This window comes from Cavia porcellus, unplaced genomic scaffold (assembly GCF_034190915.1).
Source record: "Cavia porcellus strain 051 isolate PalLab524CR breed Dunkin Hartley unplaced genomic scaffold, mCavPor4.1 scaffold_23, whole genome shotgun sequence".
NCBI lineage: Eukaryota > Metazoa > Chordata > Mammalia > Rodentia > Caviidae > Cavia > Cavia porcellus.
The window spans coordinates 25,570,804-25,593,917 of NW_026947506.1; the positions used below are offsets into that span (position 1 = coordinate 25,570,804).

The 23,114-nt window shown below is 40.3% G+C and overlaps 1 protein-coding gene across 3 annotated transcripts in view; it reads right to left on the bottom strand.

Moving 5' to 3' along the window:
* Pou6f2 (POU class 6 homeobox 2) overlaps positions 1 to 23,114 on the bottom strand; it is a 384,698-nt gene that overhangs the window by 103,525 nt on the left and 258,059 nt on the right. For all 3 annotated transcript variants that reach the window (XM_023565208.2, XM_063233938.1, XM_063233937.1), the window contains exon 4: positions 18,445 to 18,800. In XM_023565208.2, coding sequence (XP_023420976.2) covers positions 18,445 to 18,800 — 356 coding nt within the window. The remainder of the gene's footprint in view (positions 1 to 18,444; positions 18,801 to 23,114) is intronic.

Here is a 23,114-nt window from a genome sequence, read left to right on the forward strand (position 1 = left end):
TAGAAAATGATGTTCTTTATTTTGATGACATTTTCCCCCAAACAAAAGAAGCTGATTGAAAGCAGTTTAAATCAAGCTTGGATTTCCTAGGGCAGAAGAAATCATAATCCTAATTAGACGTGCAGTTTTTTATGGTGCTTACCCTGTGCTCTAGTCATTGTTCTAAATATAACAATAAATAGGCACTATTTATTTTATCGCTAAGTGTATTCTCCATCAAATAATTTTGTAAATAAATTTAACACAGTCTGACAAGAGGCACTTGCGTTTGTGTGAAATGAATAGCTGTTAAATGAGGAACCCTCACCTATAACAATTACTGACAGCTCTGAGGTACACAGAGGTGTAAGACATAGTGGTTGTTCTTAAGGAGCTTATAACTTACGCTAGATAGGAAAAAAATGTGTCCAATAAAGTGATGGAAGATAAAAAGATTCAAAGAGCACATGCTATGTTTCTAGCATGTGAGAACAGGACAATCATAGAGGGCCCGGCCAGCTATGGGCACTTTGTGGGACAAGGGGAACAGGAGTGACCCACAAGGGAGAACAGTGACAGTGACTGGGAGGAGTGGGGGCTTCCTAGATAACAAGCATGGCACCAGCAAAGCCAGCAAAGATATGGCACAGAACATGGAAAAACACAGGGAAAGGCCAGGCTAAAGCAGTGGAGGAGGTAAGGGCCACAGAGTTCTGGCTAGGAAGACCAGATGGTTTGACCATGGAGCTTGTTGTGATTTGAGTACATTCCCTGGAGTTCACAGGATGGAAACTAATCTCCAATGCAGCAGTGTAGAGAAACAGGACCGTCAAGAGGGCAAATGTTAGGCACTGTTAAACCTATTTCCTGACCTGTTACACACCTAAGAAAGCCCACTTCCATCTACCTGAAAAGTTGGGTCTTTCAGGTTAGAGTTTTAAAAATTCTATTGACATTGCTTCATAGAAATAAAATAAATTTTATAATGCTAACTAACAAAATACAATAATTAGTTGTATTAGTTATATTGACCTTTCAATATGTATATATGCCTTTCTACATGTAAATATAATTGCATGTGTATATATGTATATATATAAAATCTAAACATAGGATAAAGCTCAAAAAACCTTATTACAGTAAAAGATATATTGGCAAGAACAAAGGAATAAATATAATCAGAGTGAGGGGGATTAATGGCTATATGTCTTTTACTGCAGTAATTTTTTAAAGGTTTAAATATTCATAGTATTTTTGACCACACAAATCACATATCACAAAAGTTCTAAGAGAAAAAAATATAGTCTTATTTACAATGTGTGATATGCACTGGCATTTGATTCTTTTCTTTTTTTCTGGAAAAAAATTCCTGGTTGCAAACTAGTAAACAGATGTAATAGCTACACATAAAGTCATGAAAGAGGACAACATATTTTTTTTCTTATCTAATTCGGCATAGAACCATGAAACGATCCAGAAGGCACAAGGCCACTTTGTCTCTATGATAAGTCTGTTTTCCTCTTTCTGGTTACAAATGCACCAGATTCATTCTGGGCAGGAAGAAGGCAGACTGTGAACCATATGAGGGGCAGCGATCCAGTAGTAAATGGGATGTGGAAACCCATTAGGTAGCCAGAAAGAGTGGTGACCACTCCAAAGCACTGACCACCTCCTAAGGACGGCAGGAGACCCCTTCCCTTCCCCATTCCTTTCCAATGACCCCTGTGTTAAGATGGTCCAGAGGCTGGGTTTTCTGTCACCAGTTTCCTGATAAAGCAGAACTGATCAAATAGAGGTCCTACATTACTTCAAAATTCTAACCGAAACATCTCAATTGAAAGTCTAGCCAATGTGCTTTGGGGTCTCCTTTGTGTATCTAATGGGTCAATCATTTTTGTAAACAGATTCAGTGGTACAGAATGCAGAGTCTAGAGTCTGATTTGTTTTCATTTAAACAAAAAAAAAAAAAAAAAAAAAAAAGTATTTCTACCCACCTCACCCCTGAACACATGTATCTTATCAAAGTGGTGTTTATCTAAAAATTAGAATCCTGGGACCATAGGCATGTTGGAGCAATCTGATTTCCCAACCTAGACTTTCTCTTTCTTGGTCCTGACATTTTAGATTATTTCAATCCATGCCTTAGTTGTACAGCCACGTTGGCAAAGAGATTTTTCTAAAGGTTTCCCCCCATTGCTCAGAGTTAAAGGTTTTGTCCTCTGACCTTTTGATTCCCGTTCTGCATCTAATCAATGTCAGATCACCCTGAGTAAAACTAAACGAGGTTAAGTGGAAAAACCGGAACTACAAACCAAAGCAGCACAAGCAAGGCCCCAGTCCAGCCGGCTGAGTTTTAAAAGCTCCCCGTCTTGACCTAGTACAATAGTACAATCCTTGAGTAAGAGAATATTTCTTGTTTACCCCCTCCCCCATTTGTTTGGTGCCTGATTTGTTTCCAGTTGCAGCAGGGAGGTCAGGGCAGCCAGGAAAATGAATGGAATCAGCCTCCTGCCGGGCGCCTAGAGCGGGCGGTGTTACGGATCAGAGTCAAGCCAGCTTCCTTCCCAAGCCCAGGCCGATGTAACTCACTGGAGTGGCAAATTACATCAGACCTACAGCTGTAACCCGACATTATGATTAATTTGATCAGTAATTTCTCCTGTTTTTCATTTTAATCGGTGTGACTATTCTGCTGTGGCAGGTCTTTCAGATCTAATTAAGATAAATTTCCCAGTAAAAGACTTGGCAGACTTTCTGAGTCAAATCCAGGCATCCAGTGTGAAGACCCGCAGCCCCAGTCAATCACCTCTGGGGAGGGCTGGCGGGAGCGCTGGCAATCAACCATTCACACTTAAGCAAATGCATAATCTCCTGCACTGCTTAGTCATTCTCTCAAAACGTCCCAGGCAGGAGAAAGGCCCAGTATCATTCTTTCCCCGTGCTTTCCTCCACCGGTTTGCACAAATTACACTGATAACCCCAAGTGGCTGCTTTACAAAACCCGGCCTTGGTGTTTCTAAAAAAAGGTTAAAAAAAAAAAAAAAAAAAAAAAAATATATATATATATATATATATGTGTGTGTGTGTGTGTGTGTGTGTGCGCAAAAAATCACCCTTTCTGTGTGTATATGAATGTATGATGTACAAATATACACAAATATGGAGTACACATGCATATAAATATACTAGTGACAGTGTATACATACACACACAGTCATATACAAATTAAGCCATATACCACAGCCATATACGAATTAAGTTTCAGGTAGCAGGGCTTAAGACTTTATTTTCTCAATTTGTTTTCTTTTAAGTCAGCTCAGGCATTCCTTTATGCTTCCTAAAGCTGATACTTGCCTAAGTACTGTCAGGTACTTGTTCCTTGAAGATGGAGGTATTAATGAAATTTCAAAGTTGTTTGATCAAAAGAGCCTGTGGTTTAGTTTGCTATAGGTGGACATTGGGGTGGATTTGTTGGGGGGAGTGGTCCTAGGTCCACATACCTTCTCACTGGAAACACAAGAGACAGGAAGGAATTATAATGATAGCACAAGAACTTCAAAAGGATAGTGGCTGAGATTTCTGAAACTTTTAACCCTTTTACAAAACAATTTTTGTTGTTGGTACTGGAGGTTGAACCCAAGCCTCTATTCTGAGCTACAGACCCAGCCATTTTTAAAACATTTTATTTTTGAGGCAGAATCACACTAAATTGCTAATTTGCTTGGTCTGGCAATCTTCTTGCCTCAGCTTCCCAGAGTGCTGAGATTACAATGGGTACCACCATGCTCATCTTTTCTCCCATTTTACAAAGAAAACATCACTTTACAATGATGCCACCACTCCCAATTGCTGTAAAGTAAGTCCCCCTTCTACCAGGAATGACCATTTTGAAAACAGACATGTGGTCAGAGTCAAAATGCTGAATATGAATGTCATTTTGTATATAGCCTACCATCATCCCATATTAAGATAGTGAAGGGTTTCTGCTAGTTATCACTATTTGACCTGAAATCATGTAAGAACAACCACATTCTAACTCTGTTCGGCCACTACATTTTGTGGATGATTTTGCTAGTGTATTACAGGTAACTTGCCATTTGATCCCAGAGAATATGGTAAAAAGTGTGAGGCAGACAATCTCACTTGTTGTTATGGTTTAGATTTAAAATGCCCTTCAAAATTCTCATGTGTGGGAGGTGACTGGATCAGTAGATTTGTGCATGTATGAATTCAGAGCTGATTGTGCAGTTAGAGGTTGGGCCTGGATGGAGGTGGGGCCTGGTTGGAGGTGGGTCCTGGATGGAGGTGGGGCCTGGATGGAGATGGGACCTGGTTGGAGGCAGGGCCTGGATGGAGGTGGGACCTGGTTGGAGGTGGGGACTGGATGGAGGTGGGGCCTGGTTGGAGGTGGGGACTGGATGGAGGTGGGGCCTGAATGGAGATGGGACCTGGTTGGAGGAGGGGCCTGGATGGAGGTGGGGCCTGGTTGGAGGCAGGGCTTGAATGTAGGTGGGGCCTGGTTGGAGGCGGGGCCTGGATGGAGGTGGGGCCGGATGGAGGTGGGTCTCTGGAGTGTGATCTGGAAGACTGTACTCCTGTCCCAGGCTCTCCCTTCTCCTGCTGCTGCCTGGCTGCCATGGGTTGAGCACCTTTCCCGCTGGCCCTCTGCCCACCTTTTCCTGCACTGCAGCCTGTACATCACTGACTGAAACCATTAGCCAAAATAAACTTTTCTTCCTTTAAGTTGTGGGTGTTGTTTGTTTTAGTAATCAGGAAAGTAACCAAGACAAAAGCACTTGGATTGTGGTGTGAAACATGGTGGAAATGTAAGCAGGTGTGATTGTCAATCATACAGCAAGGTGATTTGTGGCCTAAAAGTTAGTATGAGATTTCCTGACTTCTCACTGGGATCCTGTTGGCTATCTCAGCTCTAACTTAGTGGTCACAGACCATTGTAATCTCTTTGTAATTCTGTCTCAAGTTAGTGGAAATGATTTCAACCAAAAAGGAAAAAGATGTGTGGTCTCGTCCTCACATCCAACCTCAGAGCTAACCATGTGTGCTCAATGAATGATGAGATCAAGATTTAGAATAAAAGAAAGATGGGACAGGAAGGAAAAATAATCTTCCCTTCAACAGTGCTATCTCCTCCGTCTTCAAATGTAAGGAGGGAAATCATGTGATTTAAAGGAGATCTCTTTATGAAGAGGGAAACCCCACAATAAAACAGGAGGCAGGTAGCAGAATGGACATGGTTCTGATGGCAGACTCCCTAATTTGAAACTTGCCTCTTCCAGGCCCTCCACGCCCATCGTCTGTGAAAAGGAGCTCATGTGATGGGAAAGTTCTCTAAGTAGAGCTGAGGCCCAGCAGTGCCCATCACCGAGAAGATGGTTAGAAATGCAGGCAATAGGATGGGCTCCATCCAGGTAGGACTGACTCAGAATATGTAGTGATTAAGACACCAAGTGAGTCATGGGCAAATGAAAGACTGGGACGCCCTAGTGCTGAGTAGGTGAGCCAGGGTCTAGCAGCAGGTAGAACATCTAACAAGTATTCAGTCAATAACTATTGTTCTTGTTTTAAGAAGATGTTAAAGCTTATGAAAGGATTATTTATGTCCATTACATTTTGAGTGTCAGAATCAAATCAGTAAGTTTGAGGTTGTTTTTTTTTTTCTCCTGTAGATTCGAGGTCATGAAGCCAACTTTGGAATCTGGGAGAAGCCAGAGTGGATAGCAAAACATAGATACGGCCTTTTCATTCCCTGATCAGGAGTTAATCTGGGGAGGGACAGGGCAGAACGCATGCTAGCTCATTCTCTTTAAAAAAGAAGACCGTGTCTTACTATAAATTATAAAGTCCTGCTGACTCCTGTAACCAACATTTAAAAACATTTTATATAAAAAGGTAGGAATTTTTTCTCTTATAATACATAATCTGGAATTAGTTTACAAGATCAAAAATGGTTGTGCTCCACTGTGGCTATATGTGGAGACCTACAAAGTTCAAGAATTCCCATGCCCAGCCTCAGTTAGAATCTTTGGGTGCCCCCAGGCATCGGTACTGGATTTATGAAAAAAAAAAAACTCTGGATTAATCCCAGTGTACAGGCAAGGTTGAGGACCTGGAGGTACAGAGTTTGGAAGTTTCCTCTTTAAAAAAAAAAAAAAAAAAAAAAAAAAAAAGATCTGAAGGAATTGCATAAAATATAGCTGCATATTTGTGTGGCCTCAGTAATCTGGAGATGATGTAGCTTGTGAAAGACAAGGGAGGCACAATTATCAGCCAGTCAAGGTTCCAAAGCCCCCGAAGTTGATTACAGGCAGGTCTTCCCTTTAGGTTAGAAGATATGCACTTTATCACTGAAAGTGGCCAATGGAGAATGAGAATGGTACTTTGGATGTGTTTTGAAGATGTTTAAAATGGGTTTCATAGGATCCTTATACTTTAGGGAGCTTGGGAAAGACCCTACGCTGGCTTTCTGCCTTTATTAACTTTCTCTTTGCTCAGGTTGGTTCCAAGGCCATTTGGCTTTAGCCCTGGTTTGATCAGATTGCTTCTGTGAGTATAGATCACTAGAGGCAGTAATGACTGAACATTATTTTTCAGGACCTTAAAAGTACAGAATTATTTTCCTTCTAGTTGAAGGAAAAAAAGAACACTAAGTCTTCCAGATATTCTGGAAGGCTTTCTTATGGGGGAGAAAGAGAGTTTCTCTTTTACTTTCTCCTCCCTGAATCCTTAAACTTTGAGCTGTTCTCTTTAAATGCCACATTTTCAACCTCATAACACAGGGACAGAGAGCTCCACTATGGAAAGCAGTGAGTCTCTGGGAGGGTCTGGAGTCCAGCTGAGAAAGAGAAGGGGATCCCTAACTTTACTTCTTTCTTCTGACAGCAAAATATCTTGTGGTGTTGAAAAGTAAGTGGTGGTGCCAGATGATCCCTGTGAAAGGACAGTTCAGACAAAATGTGTTGGGCTGGAAAGTTACACTGATTGGAGCCCAACTGGGCTTTCAGACACAGTCACTAGTTCTGAGAGCAGAGCCCACAGCATACAAATGCAAAGCTCTCCCTGCACTAGCAGCATTTATCTGCGACCTCCGCGGCATCCCCACTGAGTGACCAAGGACACAGAATGGCCCTCTGCGGTAGAAAGCCCCTCTAAGGAGCCCCTGCACCTTTGCCATGTGAGTTTCTCTTCTGTGTGACAGAGGAGGGCTGATATTCTCAACATGGTGTCTTTCTCTGCCTTGTCTGGTACCCACAGGATCCCGGGATTGGTGTTTCTGGATAGAATGACCAATTTAGTTCTTAGCAGTGGAGGATGAAAGGGAAAGAAAACACCAGTGCCTCTGAGAGTCCAGTTTTAAAGACACACAGAAAAGGAGCAGTGTGGGAATCTGCTAAGAGAATGCCCTTACAGACGTGTAGTGTAGATGACCTCGTCCTGGCATTCAGTCTTCATACTGATCTGATTTTTAGTTTGAAATCTGAACCCTTTTAAAACACAGGGTGGGGAATGAAGACAGCAGGCCCAGGAAGTATCCTGAGCAATGGAAATTCCTCGTCAGACGACCAGGAGGTAGGTTTGCCCGAGGATGTGCTGCCCAGCACCCCATTCCCATTGCTTTCCTGTGCTCCAGAGTGGGGAGTTCAAGGCTAGGAGAACTGAGGAAAAATAGGCAGTGAAGAAGAGGAGAGAGGGGATCATCTAAAGCTCTCCAGAGTTCAGGTGCTACGAGGAGCTGCCCCCTCCAGACTTCTAACCAAGTGATTTTGCTCACTGCCAGCTTAGAAGGACCATCTTCAGTCTTGTCTGTTACTGCTCTTGCTTTGGTTTTGAGTTTTCTTTCCCTTCCTTTTATCCCTGTCCTCCTGTGCTTTCCTTCTCCCCAGCTCAGCCTATTGAATCCAGCCTGTGGATTTGTGCATACTGTGCTGCATAAGGAGATGGAAGGTTATTTTAGTTGTACAGATCTTACAAGCATGAGGGAAGGAAGCACAAGAATGATGGTTCCTGCAGAGGTTCATTAATATTAATCGGCATTACTTGGGAAAAAAGGGGCCAGTGGTTACATAAGTTTTGAAAATTCTAAGTTAAATAATATTAATTATTGAACAACTCTACCTTAAGATACCTTTTAGCTTTCAATATTCTAATACTCACTGAGAACTATCTGGCAACAGCATACCAATGCATCTCTGTCTCTGTCTCACAGCAGCATACAGCATGCATCTCTTTATCTCTGTCTCTCTCTTCATCGATCTATCCACCTTGAAATCTGTTGTCAATAAAGTTTCTTGCAACTAGAGTTTTATAGACGACATTGGAAACTGCTCCTTTAGAAAATGTTGGTAGCCAAATAAATAATATGTATTTCCCTAACAATCAAGTGGACACAGTAAATACACATGGAGGCACTTTGAAGTCAGCCCAGGTGTGAAACCTCAATTCAGTCCTACATTTGTGAAATTGTTTCAACTTTCTGAGATTCCGTTTCTTTGGATGTGAAGATAACTTCTGGGTTTTTGAGTTGCTGTCAGGAAAAAATGAGATATTGAAGTAGTTACAGAGTATTAAATACATTGAGGTCAATTGATAAATGTTTGTGATTAGTCTGATTAGAACCATGAACTCATGAGGCCATGCACGAAACCATGAATATAAAAATGCACCTTTAAAATTACAAATCATACTGCAAATATTAGCCAGCTACTCTCAGGAGTATTTCTTGAGTACTGCATTGATGTGGGTAATGATGTTGCACATAGCAATTCTTTCTGTAAAATACAAACAATGCTCTCTGTGTTGTTTTGTAAAGATAATGTGGAGGTGGAAAGGATTTTCTTTCTTTCTTTCTTTCTTTCTTTCTTTCTTTCTTTTTTTTTTTTTTTTTGCTCTTTTTCCTTTTTATCTCTACTGGGGATTGAATTCACAACTGCCTGCTTGCAAGGCAGGCGCTTATGCCGCTGAACTAAATCCCCAGCCCCGGAGGTGGATAGGATTTAAACATCATCCAATATAAATTTTCATTGATACAGCTATGTCCCAAAGAGATTTTGTGACTCCTAAAGCTAGTGGCAGAACTGAGATCAAAATTCTTCCCCTTTATCTACTTACTGGGAACTATAACTTAAAAGAATTTAGAAGGAAAAAATGTTCCTAACAATATTGGTGGTGAAACAGATTTTGTGGGTTCAAGCGAGAAGTCTTTATAATGCTATGGTTAGTAATGTTAGAACTGTGCATGGTTACCATTATCTAGCTTTCTGCCCCAAATCCCTGCAAGTCCCCACACCTCCCTGAGTTGCCACTGGTGCAGGCTTGTCCTGTGTTGCTGTGCCTCACAACATCTCAAGAACCCCTCCTCAACGCAACCAAACTTGTGTAAAATTATTAAATTCATTTTTGCCGACGTGGGTTTACCAGTTTGCAGTATATATATATATATATATATATATATATATATTATATGCCCAGGACCATTTGTGTTCAGTTTCAAGTGTGAGCATTGTTTCTGTTATGGATTGTACCTAGACGTCCCCTCAAAACCCCAAGCAGTCACAGGTGGGGCTTTGCAGAGGTTGCTGCAATCAAAGATGTGATGTGGGTATTAAGAGTAGGTAACCTAGATACGATATAGGGGACAGAAAAAGAGTCATTGCTTGGTTGTTGCTTGCTGCTTGGATGCTTTTGTTGCCTTCTACCCTCCACGAGCTGTTTCTCCGCTAAGATATCCTCTCCTGTGTCACCCTGCCTTGGAGCCAGTGGGTTATGGACTGAAACCTCCACAAACTGTGAATTGAAATAATCCTTTCCTCTTTTAACTTTGGGTACTGAGTGAGTACTTTGTCTCAGCAATGAGAAGAAGTGACAAAGTCTCATATCCCTTCACGAATTATCACAGCTGCAGCCAGCTCTCTACTGGGAACCAAAGTAGATGTTTTCATATAAGTCATTTAATTCCCCTCCATGAAAGAGGAAAGGGAGCTGCAGAAGGCTGTGCTTACTTGACCCAAGCATTCAGAAGAGTCAGCGTTTGAACCCAGGTCTGTCTGCTTCTGAAAGCCACACTCTCTAAACCACCGCCCTGTCTATAAACTTCCTTAGGGCTGCAGTGCACCATAGGTCCTTAGTACATATTTGCAGATATCATAAGAGTACTTTCTTTACAATATTTAATTGCACGTCTATGCTTTGGAAGTAAGTTTAAAACTCCACAGAAATTTTTCTCCAAACCTGTGGGAAATAAATTGAGACTAAAAGATGAGAAACATATAATAAAAGCACTAGGATGTTACGTTAAATTCACCTAGATATTGGGTAAGATTTGTCTTTTCAGAGCCAAGTGCCAGCCACACATTCTGGGCATCTCAGATTGCCACTAAAACCTAATGCGCGCACACAAAGGCACCGGTGTTTCAGAAGCATTCTGAATGAGTCTTTGGGGTCAGATCTTCAGCTACCAGCCACAGACAGTGATGGGAGTGGGCAGTACGTGTTGGTCCTGGCTTATTGATGATCTCCCTTCAGACAGTCCATGGGTCTGACCCACTGTCACCATCAGAGTGGATCTTTTTTCTTTGAGAAGTTATAAATGCTATGTTTAAATCTTGTAACACTTCCCAGATCTGGCACCCTTTTCTGTCAATCGATACTTGATAAGGGCTTTCATAGTTGGCGGTGTGAACACGAAGCCTGATTTGTGAAACCCCTTTCTCCATGATTTGACTAATCTGTGGAGCAGTACACAGGGATGGTAAATCTAGACAATGACAAAGAAGCACCAGTCTATAAGTATATTCCTGGTAAACTAATTTTTTCCCCTGCCACTCTCAAAGCAATATAAACTTTGTTGTTCCTCCTGGATCTCAAATGCTTGCAATAAATTCTTTGACATGTCAGTAATGTTGAACTGAGGGTTTTTTAAAGGAGATTTTCTTTCTTTCATAAAGGGAAAAATTGTCCCTTGCAGAGTATGTAGATAAATATATTTTGTTTATTTTATTTAGTGCTTAATACAGTTGGATAAAGGAGATTCCCATGTACCACCTGATCTGTGAAAGGATTAATGAGTGATATATGAAGATTCAGTCTTCTGGATGGGAATATAAACATAAATAAATTCATATTCTTGCATACCTGTAGACTAGTCAACACTTAACAGTTTACCTGAGTGTTGTTCAGGTAGATATTTCAACCATTTGATTCCTGTACTTGATTCCATTCTTGAATAAATTTGGAATAGCTGTCATTTTTATATTTCCTGTTATATTAACTTATACAAATTAAAATATGCAATTTTTGGTTACTCTATATTTAAATAATTAAACTGGTAAGGGGTTCAAATTGATAGCATGTAAAACGTTTCCACCACCATGCTGTTTAATCCTCATGATAACTCTCTGAGTTTGAATGAATTTTTTCGTCCGCGAAAATCAAGTTTTCGCTGGATGTTTAGTCCAAAAAGAACCTTTTTCCAGTCTGTGGAGTCAGTTTCCAAAGGTGCTTCTTGTTCTGATTGCTCCGGGAGAATATTGTCTACATAGTGTTAGTTTTATCTGTTTCATCACACTTACTTAATTTCATAAAACCTCAATTAGCTCAGTCGAATGTCAGCCAAAAGAATTATCTGTCATAACATTTCAATTCAATCAAAAACGATTGGTTTATTAGTCTTGTGTAGTGGGAAGATGGATTTGTAATGCCCTTCCAGCCCCAATCCATTATCCAACATGCATTTATTTTTTTCTACAGTGCAAAATTTGGTGCATTTTTCAAGTTCAACTAGTAAGCAGGATTCAAGACCTCGCTGAAATTTACAGTGGACAGAACGCCGTTGACCTTGGAGAATGTTTGCTAACTAAATCATTCCCACAACTAGCAAAGCTTGGCGGAATGAGGGTGAGCTGAGTGAGGCACAAAATTTAAGGATGTGTCCAGAAAACACAGTCACAAGATAAATAACATCTCAATACAATTCTTAAAGCAAAAACAAATGCCCAAATTCATGATCAATGAGATATTAGTATTATGATTTTCTCTCTTTTGCCTCAGGCTCCAATAAAGTTCAAAACTGTACTGCTTCTGCATTTTAAAATTTGAAATTTTGTTAAGTATGGAGTTCTGGAAATTCATATTACCTCTTGTGATTATTGTATTTTGGGGTGTACCCTTAAATTGTGCCTTTGAGATGAGCCTCCTCTTGGTCTTGGTTCCTGCTGGGAAAATTCTGCAAATGATTCAGCCTGGTGGAGACATGTCTGGGTCCTATCAGAGATTGCAGCGGGCACACCAGGGTCTGTGTAAGTACAGAAGATCTGTGATCTGACTCAATACCACATAGTTTTAGAATTTATAACTCCAAATAGAACTGAAGTTAAAAAGCATTTAATGTTATCCCTTCTCTTTATAAATGAAAAATCTTAGGTTTGCAGAACACTGACGAATGCTGCATTGGCTGATCAAGAAGACTAATTACTCCTGGGACAGGGAGTTTGGTCCAGGACACTGGATCTTTCCTATGGTCAGCGGAGGGACTCACTGTTGGAAAGCATTTGTCATTAGGGAATGAACTACTGTCATTAGCTATAACTACTGTTTTATTTTTTTAAAAAAATGATAATGTAAAATGGTGTGATGGTGAACATCTATAATTCTAGCATTCTGGCAAGCTGAGGCAGGAGGAGTACAAATTCAAGCCCAGACCAGCTAAATTGGTGACTTGGTGAGAGCCTGTCTCACAGTAAAAAATTTGGGGATGTAGCTTGATGTGAAGGCCCTGGGTTCAACCCCTAGTGCTGAAAAAAAAAGTATAATGTATGCTGGACATGGTGGATGGTAGCACAGCTTGTAATGCTAGAACTCTGAGAGGCTGAGGCAGGAAGATTGCAAATTTGAGGTCAGCCTGAGTAATTTAGCAAGACCCTGTCAGAAAATTTAAAAAAAAAAAAAAAAAAGGCTGGGGATATAACTTGATGCACAGATCCTAGGTAAAACCCTCAGTTCCACAAAAAAGGTGACTATTCCCTCCCTTTCCCATGACATACACAGTTTGGAAGTTAATGCTAAGTTTGTCATTTGGGAAACCATTCCAAATGAGAAGATCAGAAGGTGGTGCCCACTGTAACAGGGGACATTCTGATGTAGTTTGATTACACAAAGCCTGAGTGCCGGATCTTTCCTTTAGCAGACACACATTTGAGAATACATTTCACACTACCTCTTAAGCACCTTCACCTCTGAGGAGGTCACCATCCATGCCCCTCATTCCTCACACAAGCACAGGTAGCTTTCTTGTTCTTATTTCCACTCATCTCTCTCTTCCCCTGTTATTTATTAAAATGTACAATGCAACAAGAAAAGGAAAAGATTATCTTGCTTCCTGCCATGCAAGATGGCCAAGGTTAAATGCAGCATTTGGTTTCCTAAGCTTCTCTAATGTGCAGGTTTGTGAAAACCATCTGAGAGCAGAGCTTACAGCAGTGACTCTCTGTGGATAAAAACTTGACTTTAATTTGGACTCTCTGGCTAAGATAAAATCTGCTTCTGCTATCATTAAAGCACTTATGTTTGTCCCCCACTCTCTTTCCACTTTGCCACCCAGCTGAGCAGAAAAAAATTCATCTGACCTTGAAGAATACTCGGCGAATCTTCAAGACTACCAGGTTTTCAATGGCCAACAAAATACCAGAGACTTAGCCACATGGAGATCATAATGCAGGGGCCTAAAAAAGACCTCAGAAGTCAACAGTTCACTAGGTACCAATAGGAAGCCCACAGAGCTGCAGTGACTTGTCCAAAGTGGTGAGTTAGCTGGCGACAAGGCCAGAATCAGAAAAGAGGTGCAACCCTCCAGCTGTTTTCTTCCCTGGACACAACAGCTGGGCTCCTCCAAGCCGAGTGCACCACCAGACCACCCCAGAGGGCAAATGAACGCAGTTGGGCTCTTGCAAAATGAAAATTTAAAAAACCTTCAAAGAACATTTTCCAAACAAGTACTCTGAAAGTGACAAAAAGTGGGATTTATTTCAACATTCTTATGCTTAAGGAATCTTTATCAAGATCAAAATTACATTCTCAAAATTGGTTCCTTTTTCTAACCAGAAATGATTAAATCTTGTCTTTTTCTTCCTCAGAGTTTGCTTCCATATACTTGTGATTTGCTTCTCTCTAAAAACATTGTAGATTTGTAGCCTTAGATTCTGACTGACGAGTTAAAATAAAACAAAGGTGTGTGGACAGATGCCCATCCTGCATTCAAGGGTGAAACTGTTTGTCCCACACATTCTTTCCTTAAATTTAATTTCAGAGGTTATTCCCTTGTCATACTGCCTTGCTCCTGGACACTTGTGTGCCTGAATTTTCTGTTTAGAAAATTTCTCATGCCTCCTGGGAGAGAATGAAGTTGTGAGTGGTCAGGCCTGGACTCCCAGTGGAGAGACCAGTGACAGACCTGAGGGTCCAGCTGCTGGTGTCCACTCTCGCCTTTGACACCCCAAAGCCATGAGTGGTCAAAGTTAATGAGCAAAGTTATCCCTCTAGCTGGGCTTCTCTGAAGGGATAATGCTTTCGACTCAAATCTGCCTTAAAACGACAGTCTGGTTTTATAAATGCAATCCATTTCATGGAATTGAGTAAAAGAGTGAAATAAAATTATACTGCAATTTTACAGAAAAACCTGATGAGAGCTATTTGGAGAATTTTTGTCTAGAGTGTTACTACCCACCTGCATTATTAACTTTTGTTTTTCATCTTGAGAAATGACCTTACCCAAATAAACCTTCACAACTTTCTTTCATTTATTATATTTTTTTCCTGATGACATGACAGTATCAGAATAGTTTTAGAAATAATTGCTGTCTCTCAAAAATTTTTAAAGCAAAAAAGAAAACTTTCTAAAGAGCTTTCCCTAATAATCTATACTGCATAGTTATAAGTGAATATCTCTCAGATGATTTTGAGTAATGTAAAATGATAAATTCCACATGAAAATAAAGAATTGAAGAATGAAATTTGCGCTGTCATACATGAATTTAGTTGATCTTTACTTTCTTAATTATTTTCAAACAAAAGCACTTCTTTCTTGTTCACAAAGATCATTATCTTTGGGAATTAAATATCTTTGCAGTTCCTGTTAAATAGTTTTCTTTTTTAAAAGTACAAATATTCCATGTTCTACAAACTCAAGAAACCCTGCAGCTAGAGTTGAAAAAAATTTAAACCATGAAATTCTCCATTTTCTTTGCTAAGCCTGTACCAAATGAAAAAAGTTCTTTTATTCCTACTGACATAGACTTATTCAAAATCAGTTCTACATCTACTCAGTAATGTTTTTAAAATCTATATCAAGTTACTCTTTTGGTGGGCATTGATTAACTAGTCCAGAGAAGAAATAATTTATTGTATAAATAGACTCTAAATATATTTATTAAGTTCATACCTGAAGCCATAACAATGAAGAATTATAATATTTTTTCAGAGTTATAAAAAAAGAAATATGGTTCCAAGTCTTTACTTGTCACCCAAGTAAAAGAAAAAGTCCTGTATTTCCACAGGAAGTTGTTAAGAGAACTTTTCTAACTGTTTTTGATTGTTTATTTTTTGAGACAGCATCTTGCTATGTAGTTCAGGCTGGTCCTGAACTCACTATGGAGCCCAGGCTGGCCTTAAACTCTCCACAATCCTCCTGCCTCAGGCTCCTGAGTGCGAGGGTTATAGACATGTACCACCACATCTGATCAATTTAGTATTTTTTTTTTTATTGGTACTGGGGATCAAACTCACGACTGCCTGCTTGCAAGGCAGGTGCTTATGCCACTGAGCTAAATCCCCAGCCCCTTAATTTAGTATTTTTAAGAGAATATATTTCTATGAAAATCAGTGGTCACTTCATCTAAAGTCTTATCAACAGTCATTCTAACGGGCTTGTCTATGCTGCAGGCTCTTTGCCTGGTGGCTAAAGACATCAACAGCTTTCAGGGAAGGCTGATGTCCACAGAGCCCAAGACCACTTTTACTTACTGGGAAAAAAAATGTGAGACCACAGATATCACCAAAGAACAAACCTCAGTACTGTACCTCATCCTGCAGAGCAGGGCAATTTTTTCCCTTTGGTAATTGTGCCTATTTTGGTAAGGTCTGAGTAAGAAGTGCTTAATTATGTGGAATATGGGTACATCTAATTGAACTGCTGCGAAAAAGCATTAAAGTCATTTTTCAGATTAATACAATAGAATTCTAGATGCTGAAAACATTAGGGCTTCTCTAATTATGTATTTTGAAAGTTGGATAACACCTACTCTCTCCTAAGATGTTATGCTTTAGATCTAAAATGTCCCCGAAAGTCTCATGGGCTTGGAAGCTTACTGGATTACAGACTGCTGCGCTCAACACTGAACTGAGGAGCTCATGGATGAAATGTGCCTTTAGCGGGTGGATGTTTGTTTGGAGGTGGTCACTGAGGAGGAGGTCACCGATCTGGAAGAGTGTGTGCTTGTCCCCTGCTCCTCCCTTCTATCTCTGCTTTTGGCTGTCACAGGACACGCAGCTTTCTCCAGGATGTCCCACCACCATGCCCTTCCTGCCTTGGAGCCAGGCAAGTATGCACTGAAGCCTCTAAAACCATGAGCCAAAATAAACCTCTCTTCCTTTAAGTTTCAGATATTGAGTATTTTGTCCCAGCAAAAGTAACTAATACAGATGCCAAGTATCCATTAAAGATATTTTCTAAGCCAATGTTCACTTCAGTCACATGGCAAAGGTATTAGGTTGTCTCACTCTTATAATATTTTAAAAAATACATCTTTGACCTGACTCAGGAAATTGTCCATATTGAAAGTTACCCCACTCATGTAACCAGGAAAGCACAGTTATTTCCCCCAAATATTTTCATCTCCAGGAAACTTTTAGGTAACACTGAGAATCCAAATACAAAGAGACAAAGCTATAGGATAACAAATAAAGTCAGTCCTCTCTTCTTAACTCTCCTGCCTTCTGTCTCTGCACCAATCTGTCTTGATTGTGTATGTTTTCCTGCATAGCAGCTATGGATGTCACTGTTACTGTCATCCTTGGGCTGGGGAGGGCTGGATCTACTGAGGTTTGTCACCAAGAAAGTGGGTTATGTTGGCATTTGAGATGATATTACAAGTTGCTCACTGTTGGACTGTGTCACTATATTATAACTAGGAAGTCATCTGAAATCTTACTGGGAGAAACATCCATATGTAAGTCCAAAAATGGGTGGCTTGGCTGAGCTATTAATTTCCAGATCTGATCTGCTGGCCTGATTCATTATGCTTGGAAACTAATTAATTTTAAAGGCTTCTATGTTAAGAATAGTTGTTTGAAATGTAGACATTACACAGATTCATGAACTTAATTCTTGCAATTCTTAATTCTTGCAATTTGGTGGCCATCAGAATCATGGAACAAATTCTGTGACGAGAATCATGGAAAGAACTGAGGTCCCACTGCCCACTCTTGAAAGCTCCTCTTGTTTCCTTCTCAATGACAGCAAGTTAAAGATGTGCTTTCATCATTAACCCGAAGCATCTATTTTTGATGCCCTCAGTCTCACAATAATAGAGTGTGGAACAGCTTTATTATTTTATAAGGATGCATATTTGCTGGGACTCTGGGCATGAATTTAGAGTACTTGTTAGTCAATGGAGTAATGGTTGGAATCTGGGATGCAAGACTGGGACTAAATTTCTTTGCCCTCCTAACCCCAGAGAGTCTTTAGAAAAATAAAAACAAAAGAGCAGAAAGTACTTAAGGTAAGACACTGCTGTATTCATAATATAGAGAAATAACCAGCGTGCCTCATGGACAGCAGAGGCAGCCCTCCACGGGGCTACAAAACTGTGCTAGTAATAATTTTAATTGGATGCTATCTTTGCTGCCTTCAGAAAGTATCATAAAGTGGAATTATTACAGGCTACAAGTGCACTTACAGTGCTGGCCTCTCACAGAGGAAGGAGATAACATTTATCCTTCCGAGGGCAACATCAAGGGCCTTCTATTTGTTTCCTTTACATGCGTTCCCCAGCCTCCTGCTTTCTGCTTCTCCTTCCCTGGGTCTAAGAGGTCTATTTTCATTTATTTATTTGTTTATTTATTTATTTTACTACATGCACACAACATACTTTAATTGCCCCCATCACCTCCCTCACCGGATCCTGCTCCCCCACCCCCAGCTTCGTGTGCTTTTGGGAGAGGGCTTCCAGTGTGCATGATGTATTTTGATCATATTCCTCTACCTTACACCCTCTTCTCCCCTTCCTCTGATTTAATAATAGTCTCTCTCTTTTTTTGGGGGGGGGCATCTCTTTCAGATCCCATCTATTGGGGAGAACACAGAATCTTCACCCTTCTGATTCTGCCTTATTTTGGGGCCCCTTAGAGCCCGCACAACCCCACCACGAGGCGCCCTGGAGGGTCAGCGAGCACACCTACCTGCAGAGGGGTGGGAGGCGTGAGCGGAGACGGAAGGCCGTGGCCCGGAGACTGGCTGGGCTTCTGCGGGGGGCTGGAGCTCTGGTGGGTTGGAGGTGACTGGCTCTGGTTCTGGGGCTGGGAGTGGGGCTGGTGCTGCGGCGGCTGCGACTGTGGGGCCTGTAGCAGCTGGGATGCGGGAGCTGCCGGAGGCTGGGAGGCGGGTAGTGGCTGCGGGGCCTGGGGTGCGGGCTGGGGCTGCTGGGGCTGCTGGTTGGTTGGTGGTGCAGTGGGCTGCTGCTGCTGCTGCTGCTGCTGTTGCTGAAGCTGTTGGAGCTGCTGAAGCTGTTGCAATTGGGAGTTCAGGGATGAGGTAGCTACAAGGAAAGAAAGAGACTTTAGCCTGAGACCAGAGTCTACTCCTGACCTCTGTAGTATTTAAGTGGGTTTAATAACAGCCAAACCCCGGAAATGTCCTAGATATCCATCAACAGGTAAATAATGGATGGATACAGAAAATGTGGCACCTATGTATAAGGGAGTACTACTCAGCCATAAAGAAGGATATATTTGAGTTATTTGTAGGAAAGTAGATGGATCTTGGGACTGTGAGATAATGTGAGGTAAATCAGATGCAGAAGGGTAAAATACCACCTGGGTTTTCTTACATGAGAAATCCAAAATTGTGAATAATTTTAAGACCAACAGAGGAGAGATGATAAAAAAATAGGGTGGTAGACTTTTTAGAGGTGGGAAGGGAATTGGGGAAAAGAAAAAGGGGAGAGTTATGGGGAACAAAAGAGAGAAAAACGATCAAGATGTTATATGTGATTGTACCAGGTCTCCAAAATCAATGTATCACAAACACATAATAAAAAAAGTAAACTAAAAAAGAGGATTATGAGAACTTGGGAGAAATAAAATCACTTCTTGGGAAATTTTTACAACGTAGGTCCAGAGAATAAGACATCAGACATTCCTCTTAAAAGTAGTGAATATTACTTTAAAAGCACTGCTTTTAGAGCAGGTGCACACACAAAAATAGAGATTATTTTTTAAAGTACTTTCTCCCTCTCTTCCTTCCCGTACTGCTTGTGAAATATACTCATGCTTTCAAGGTTTGATTTAGATTTTCAAAGTTCAGCCAGTTTAATTCTTCTGGTAAATGCTTGACTGGAGTTTAGAACAGAACACTAAATTGTTTGTAATCTTTTCATCCATCATCAATACCATTAATGGTATCATTTTCACCTGCTACTTCAGACCCCCACCAATTTGCTTAGACATCTTAGTTTCAGATTTCTACAGTGCTATTTTTTTTTTAAATTTAAAGATAGAACATTCCTCTCAGTTTTGTAGAGTCAAAAGTCTGCATTTGAGTTTTAATTTTTTTTTGGTTTATTTATTTTTGCCCGTTGATTAAAGAGACAGAGGACCCAGGGATTATGGTAGGTGACTGCAAAATGTATGGTGCGATATTTAGATATATTAGCACCTCAAGGACAGACAAGGAGCTAGGAGAGTGAAATTGTCTTTCAAGATTTTCCTGTTCTGTGGAAGGTAAGAGTTGGGGGCAAAGTTATCTTAGTACTGAGCACACAAGATTTGTTCTCTGCTCATCAGGCCTGGAAGGATCCTGAGGCAGGATTCCAAAGCACTGTTTTGAGCAATTACCACTGAAAACCAAGTTCATGTCCACTTCTGCAAACTTCACATAAACTTCAGTATACAAGTTTTCTAACAAACCTATGGATAAATAATTACAGTGATCACTCCTCAGCCTATAGGCTATGGCTGCAAAGTTTTCTTGCTCCTCTCCTACCTAGAATTAGTCAAAATTTCCTAAGAAAATAATTCTCAGTTGCAAAATTCAAACTAGTCTCTATTTTTTAAAATATTAATTTTTAAAAATCTAGTAAAATTATATGATATGCTATACCTGTCTTGACACAACAAATGCATTCTTGAAAAATGCATGGCGTCATATATTGACAGTGTCTTAGAATTTTTTCATAGAAAATCTAGCCAGTGATAACTTTTTTGTAAAGTTATAAATCATTTTGTGAAATTTATTGAATGCCAGATAATACATAGGATTTAAAAAGGAGTTATTGCCTTTAAGAAGCTTCCAGTTTATTTGGAAAAATAAGATTAATTTATAAGAAACAATCTGGTATGTAGGTAGCTACTAGAGTCCTGAGAAAGGTAAGTCAGGTTAATGGACTAAATGGCCAACAGAGGGACACTGACCAAAAACACTGAGGGGAATTAGGAGAGGGGATACCCTCTGTGGGCTTCAGGGGCAAAGGCAGCAACATGGTGGACATGGCATGTAGGAGAGGGTTCAGGAGATGGAGGTGCAGAAGAGAGGATGTTGTCAGGCTGGAGAGACATCCAGAGGATGGTATGGCCTGGGTGCGACCCGAAAGGGCAGTGTTGAGAATGGCATGCTAGGATCTGAAAGGGTAGGAAACTTTGAATGACTTAAACCACACAGAAGGCAGACCTAAATAGTGAAAACAGTGGGGAGACAGACCCTCCCATTTAGACTTTTTGTTGATGTTGGTTTGTGTTTTTTGAGACAAAGTCTTGCTATGTAGCCCAGGCTGGCCTTGAATTTGCAGCCACTTCCAAGCTCAGCCTTCCAAGTATTAGTATAGGTATGCGCCACCACACCCAGCTTCAATCAACTTTTCGTGTAAGGCAGATTTCAAACATATAAATCAGGTTTGTCTCAAGGAAGGCACAGCTGAGCTGGTTCAGTGATGGCTTGCCTATTCCTGGGACCCAAGTGCTCACTGTGTGATCTCTGGTAGCATGTCTCGGGTCAGCTGGATAGAAAGTCCCCAGATTAACAGATTTGAAACTGCCCAGTCCATCTTCCCCTTTATCAGAATATTAGGAGGAAAATGTCATTTGCCATCTCACCCTTCTGTCTCCTGTTGTACAAAAGTCCATTTGACTGAAGACTGGGGAGCCAAGCTCAATTCCAACCTCCTAAGATTCCTTACCCTCTGCAGTAGCCTAAGTGGAGTCAGACTTTGGGAGCCTGTTGGCCACAGTCTCCTTCCTGCCGACCCAGATCAGGCCTGTCCTGACTTCTGTCAAGTGGGAGTATTGATGTTCGTGCTTATTGTCATGGTTGACTTAAATACCATACTGTTTTATTTTGGTTAGAAAAGCATTTATCTAAATCAGCATTTAGAAACAGGAAGCACTGGTGAATATTGGCAGATAGATATCGGCAGACGAATAGGTGCAACAGACCCTGACCTCCTAATGAGACAGGGTCCTGAATGTGTATCCAATGCTTTGTCAGTGATGCTTGGATATTTCTTTTCTGTAACTGCAACTTGATTGGGAAGACATAAATCTAAGCAAAAAATGCTTGGAGTTACATAAACTACTTTGGCATCTATAAGCAAAATGTGATAGAAAATATCCAATGTTCATGCATATAGTGGGAACAAAGAAAAGCATGAAGGAATGGAAAATAATGTAAGTCTGGTTTTGAAAAACGCAAAAGCCACCTACCCAATAATATGAAAATGAAAGCAATAAAAAAGTGAAAATATGGTGCCTCTAAATGGCTCTCTTATAAAGCATGGTGAAAATGGACACGGAAGGATTGTTTTTAAATGATGAATAAAGTTAGGAAGGTTCAAGGACATATTTGAACTACAAAGAATGTTTGTGGATAAAATGATGCTGGTTGAGGTAAAACTCTGACCCAAGGCGTAGAAGATTAAAGCATTTACTTTGCTGCCTGGTATTTAAGTTCTTTTATGATTTCTTCTGTGTCTGGCTACTAAAGAATCTGTAGGCCAATGCTAAATGTGATATTTAACTACAATAACAACTAGGAAGGAAGCAGATGCACAGAAATACATCCTGAAAATGTGAAAACTTGCAATTCTGGGACAGAAACACAAACCAAAATTCCATCAAACTATGAATTTCTTAGAGAGTAGAGAGCACTGTAGGACAACTGGTGACGTGAAACATCTCAGATAAATAATTTCATGTGGTAGAGGGGTAGTCAAGAATGCTACATTTGCCTTTTCGAATGTAGACTTTATTTTCAGCATTTAAACTCTATCTAAAAAAGTTTCTCATTTTGAATATCTGTTAAAGATTTCTTCCCACATCTAAATACAGAAACACCAGCAGACATCTATCAGTTATGTTGGATGGGATTTATGCAAGATTCTTTGCAAAGTTCCAGGACTCCATGGATAGCGAAATACAGTCCCTTCTATAAAATGATGTACTATAGACACTAACTACTTTTTCTAAATGACTTCTAATATCTGATACAATGCAAATGCTGTTTAAGGTGTTATGCTGTATTTTTTTTTTTTTTTGGAAATGACAAAAATAAAATGTGTATGTGCATTTAGGGCAGATGAAATAAAAAAATGTTTTTCATCTCCAGTTTGTTGAATCTACAGATGTGGAAAGCGATTCCATGAAAGATTTCAGAGAAATAAAAGTGTGTCTTATGTTTAGCAAGCAAAGGACTGAAAACAAAACCCTCCTCAAATACTGATGGAAGTATGATCATTCGCAAATCTTTATCCATTTTATGCCAATAGCATTTTATGCCATGCCATTGTAATGATGCCAGCCAGGCTCTCTCTTCAGTATTTTGCTGGCCTTTTTGGATTGAGGTGTATTTGGACAATAGTGGT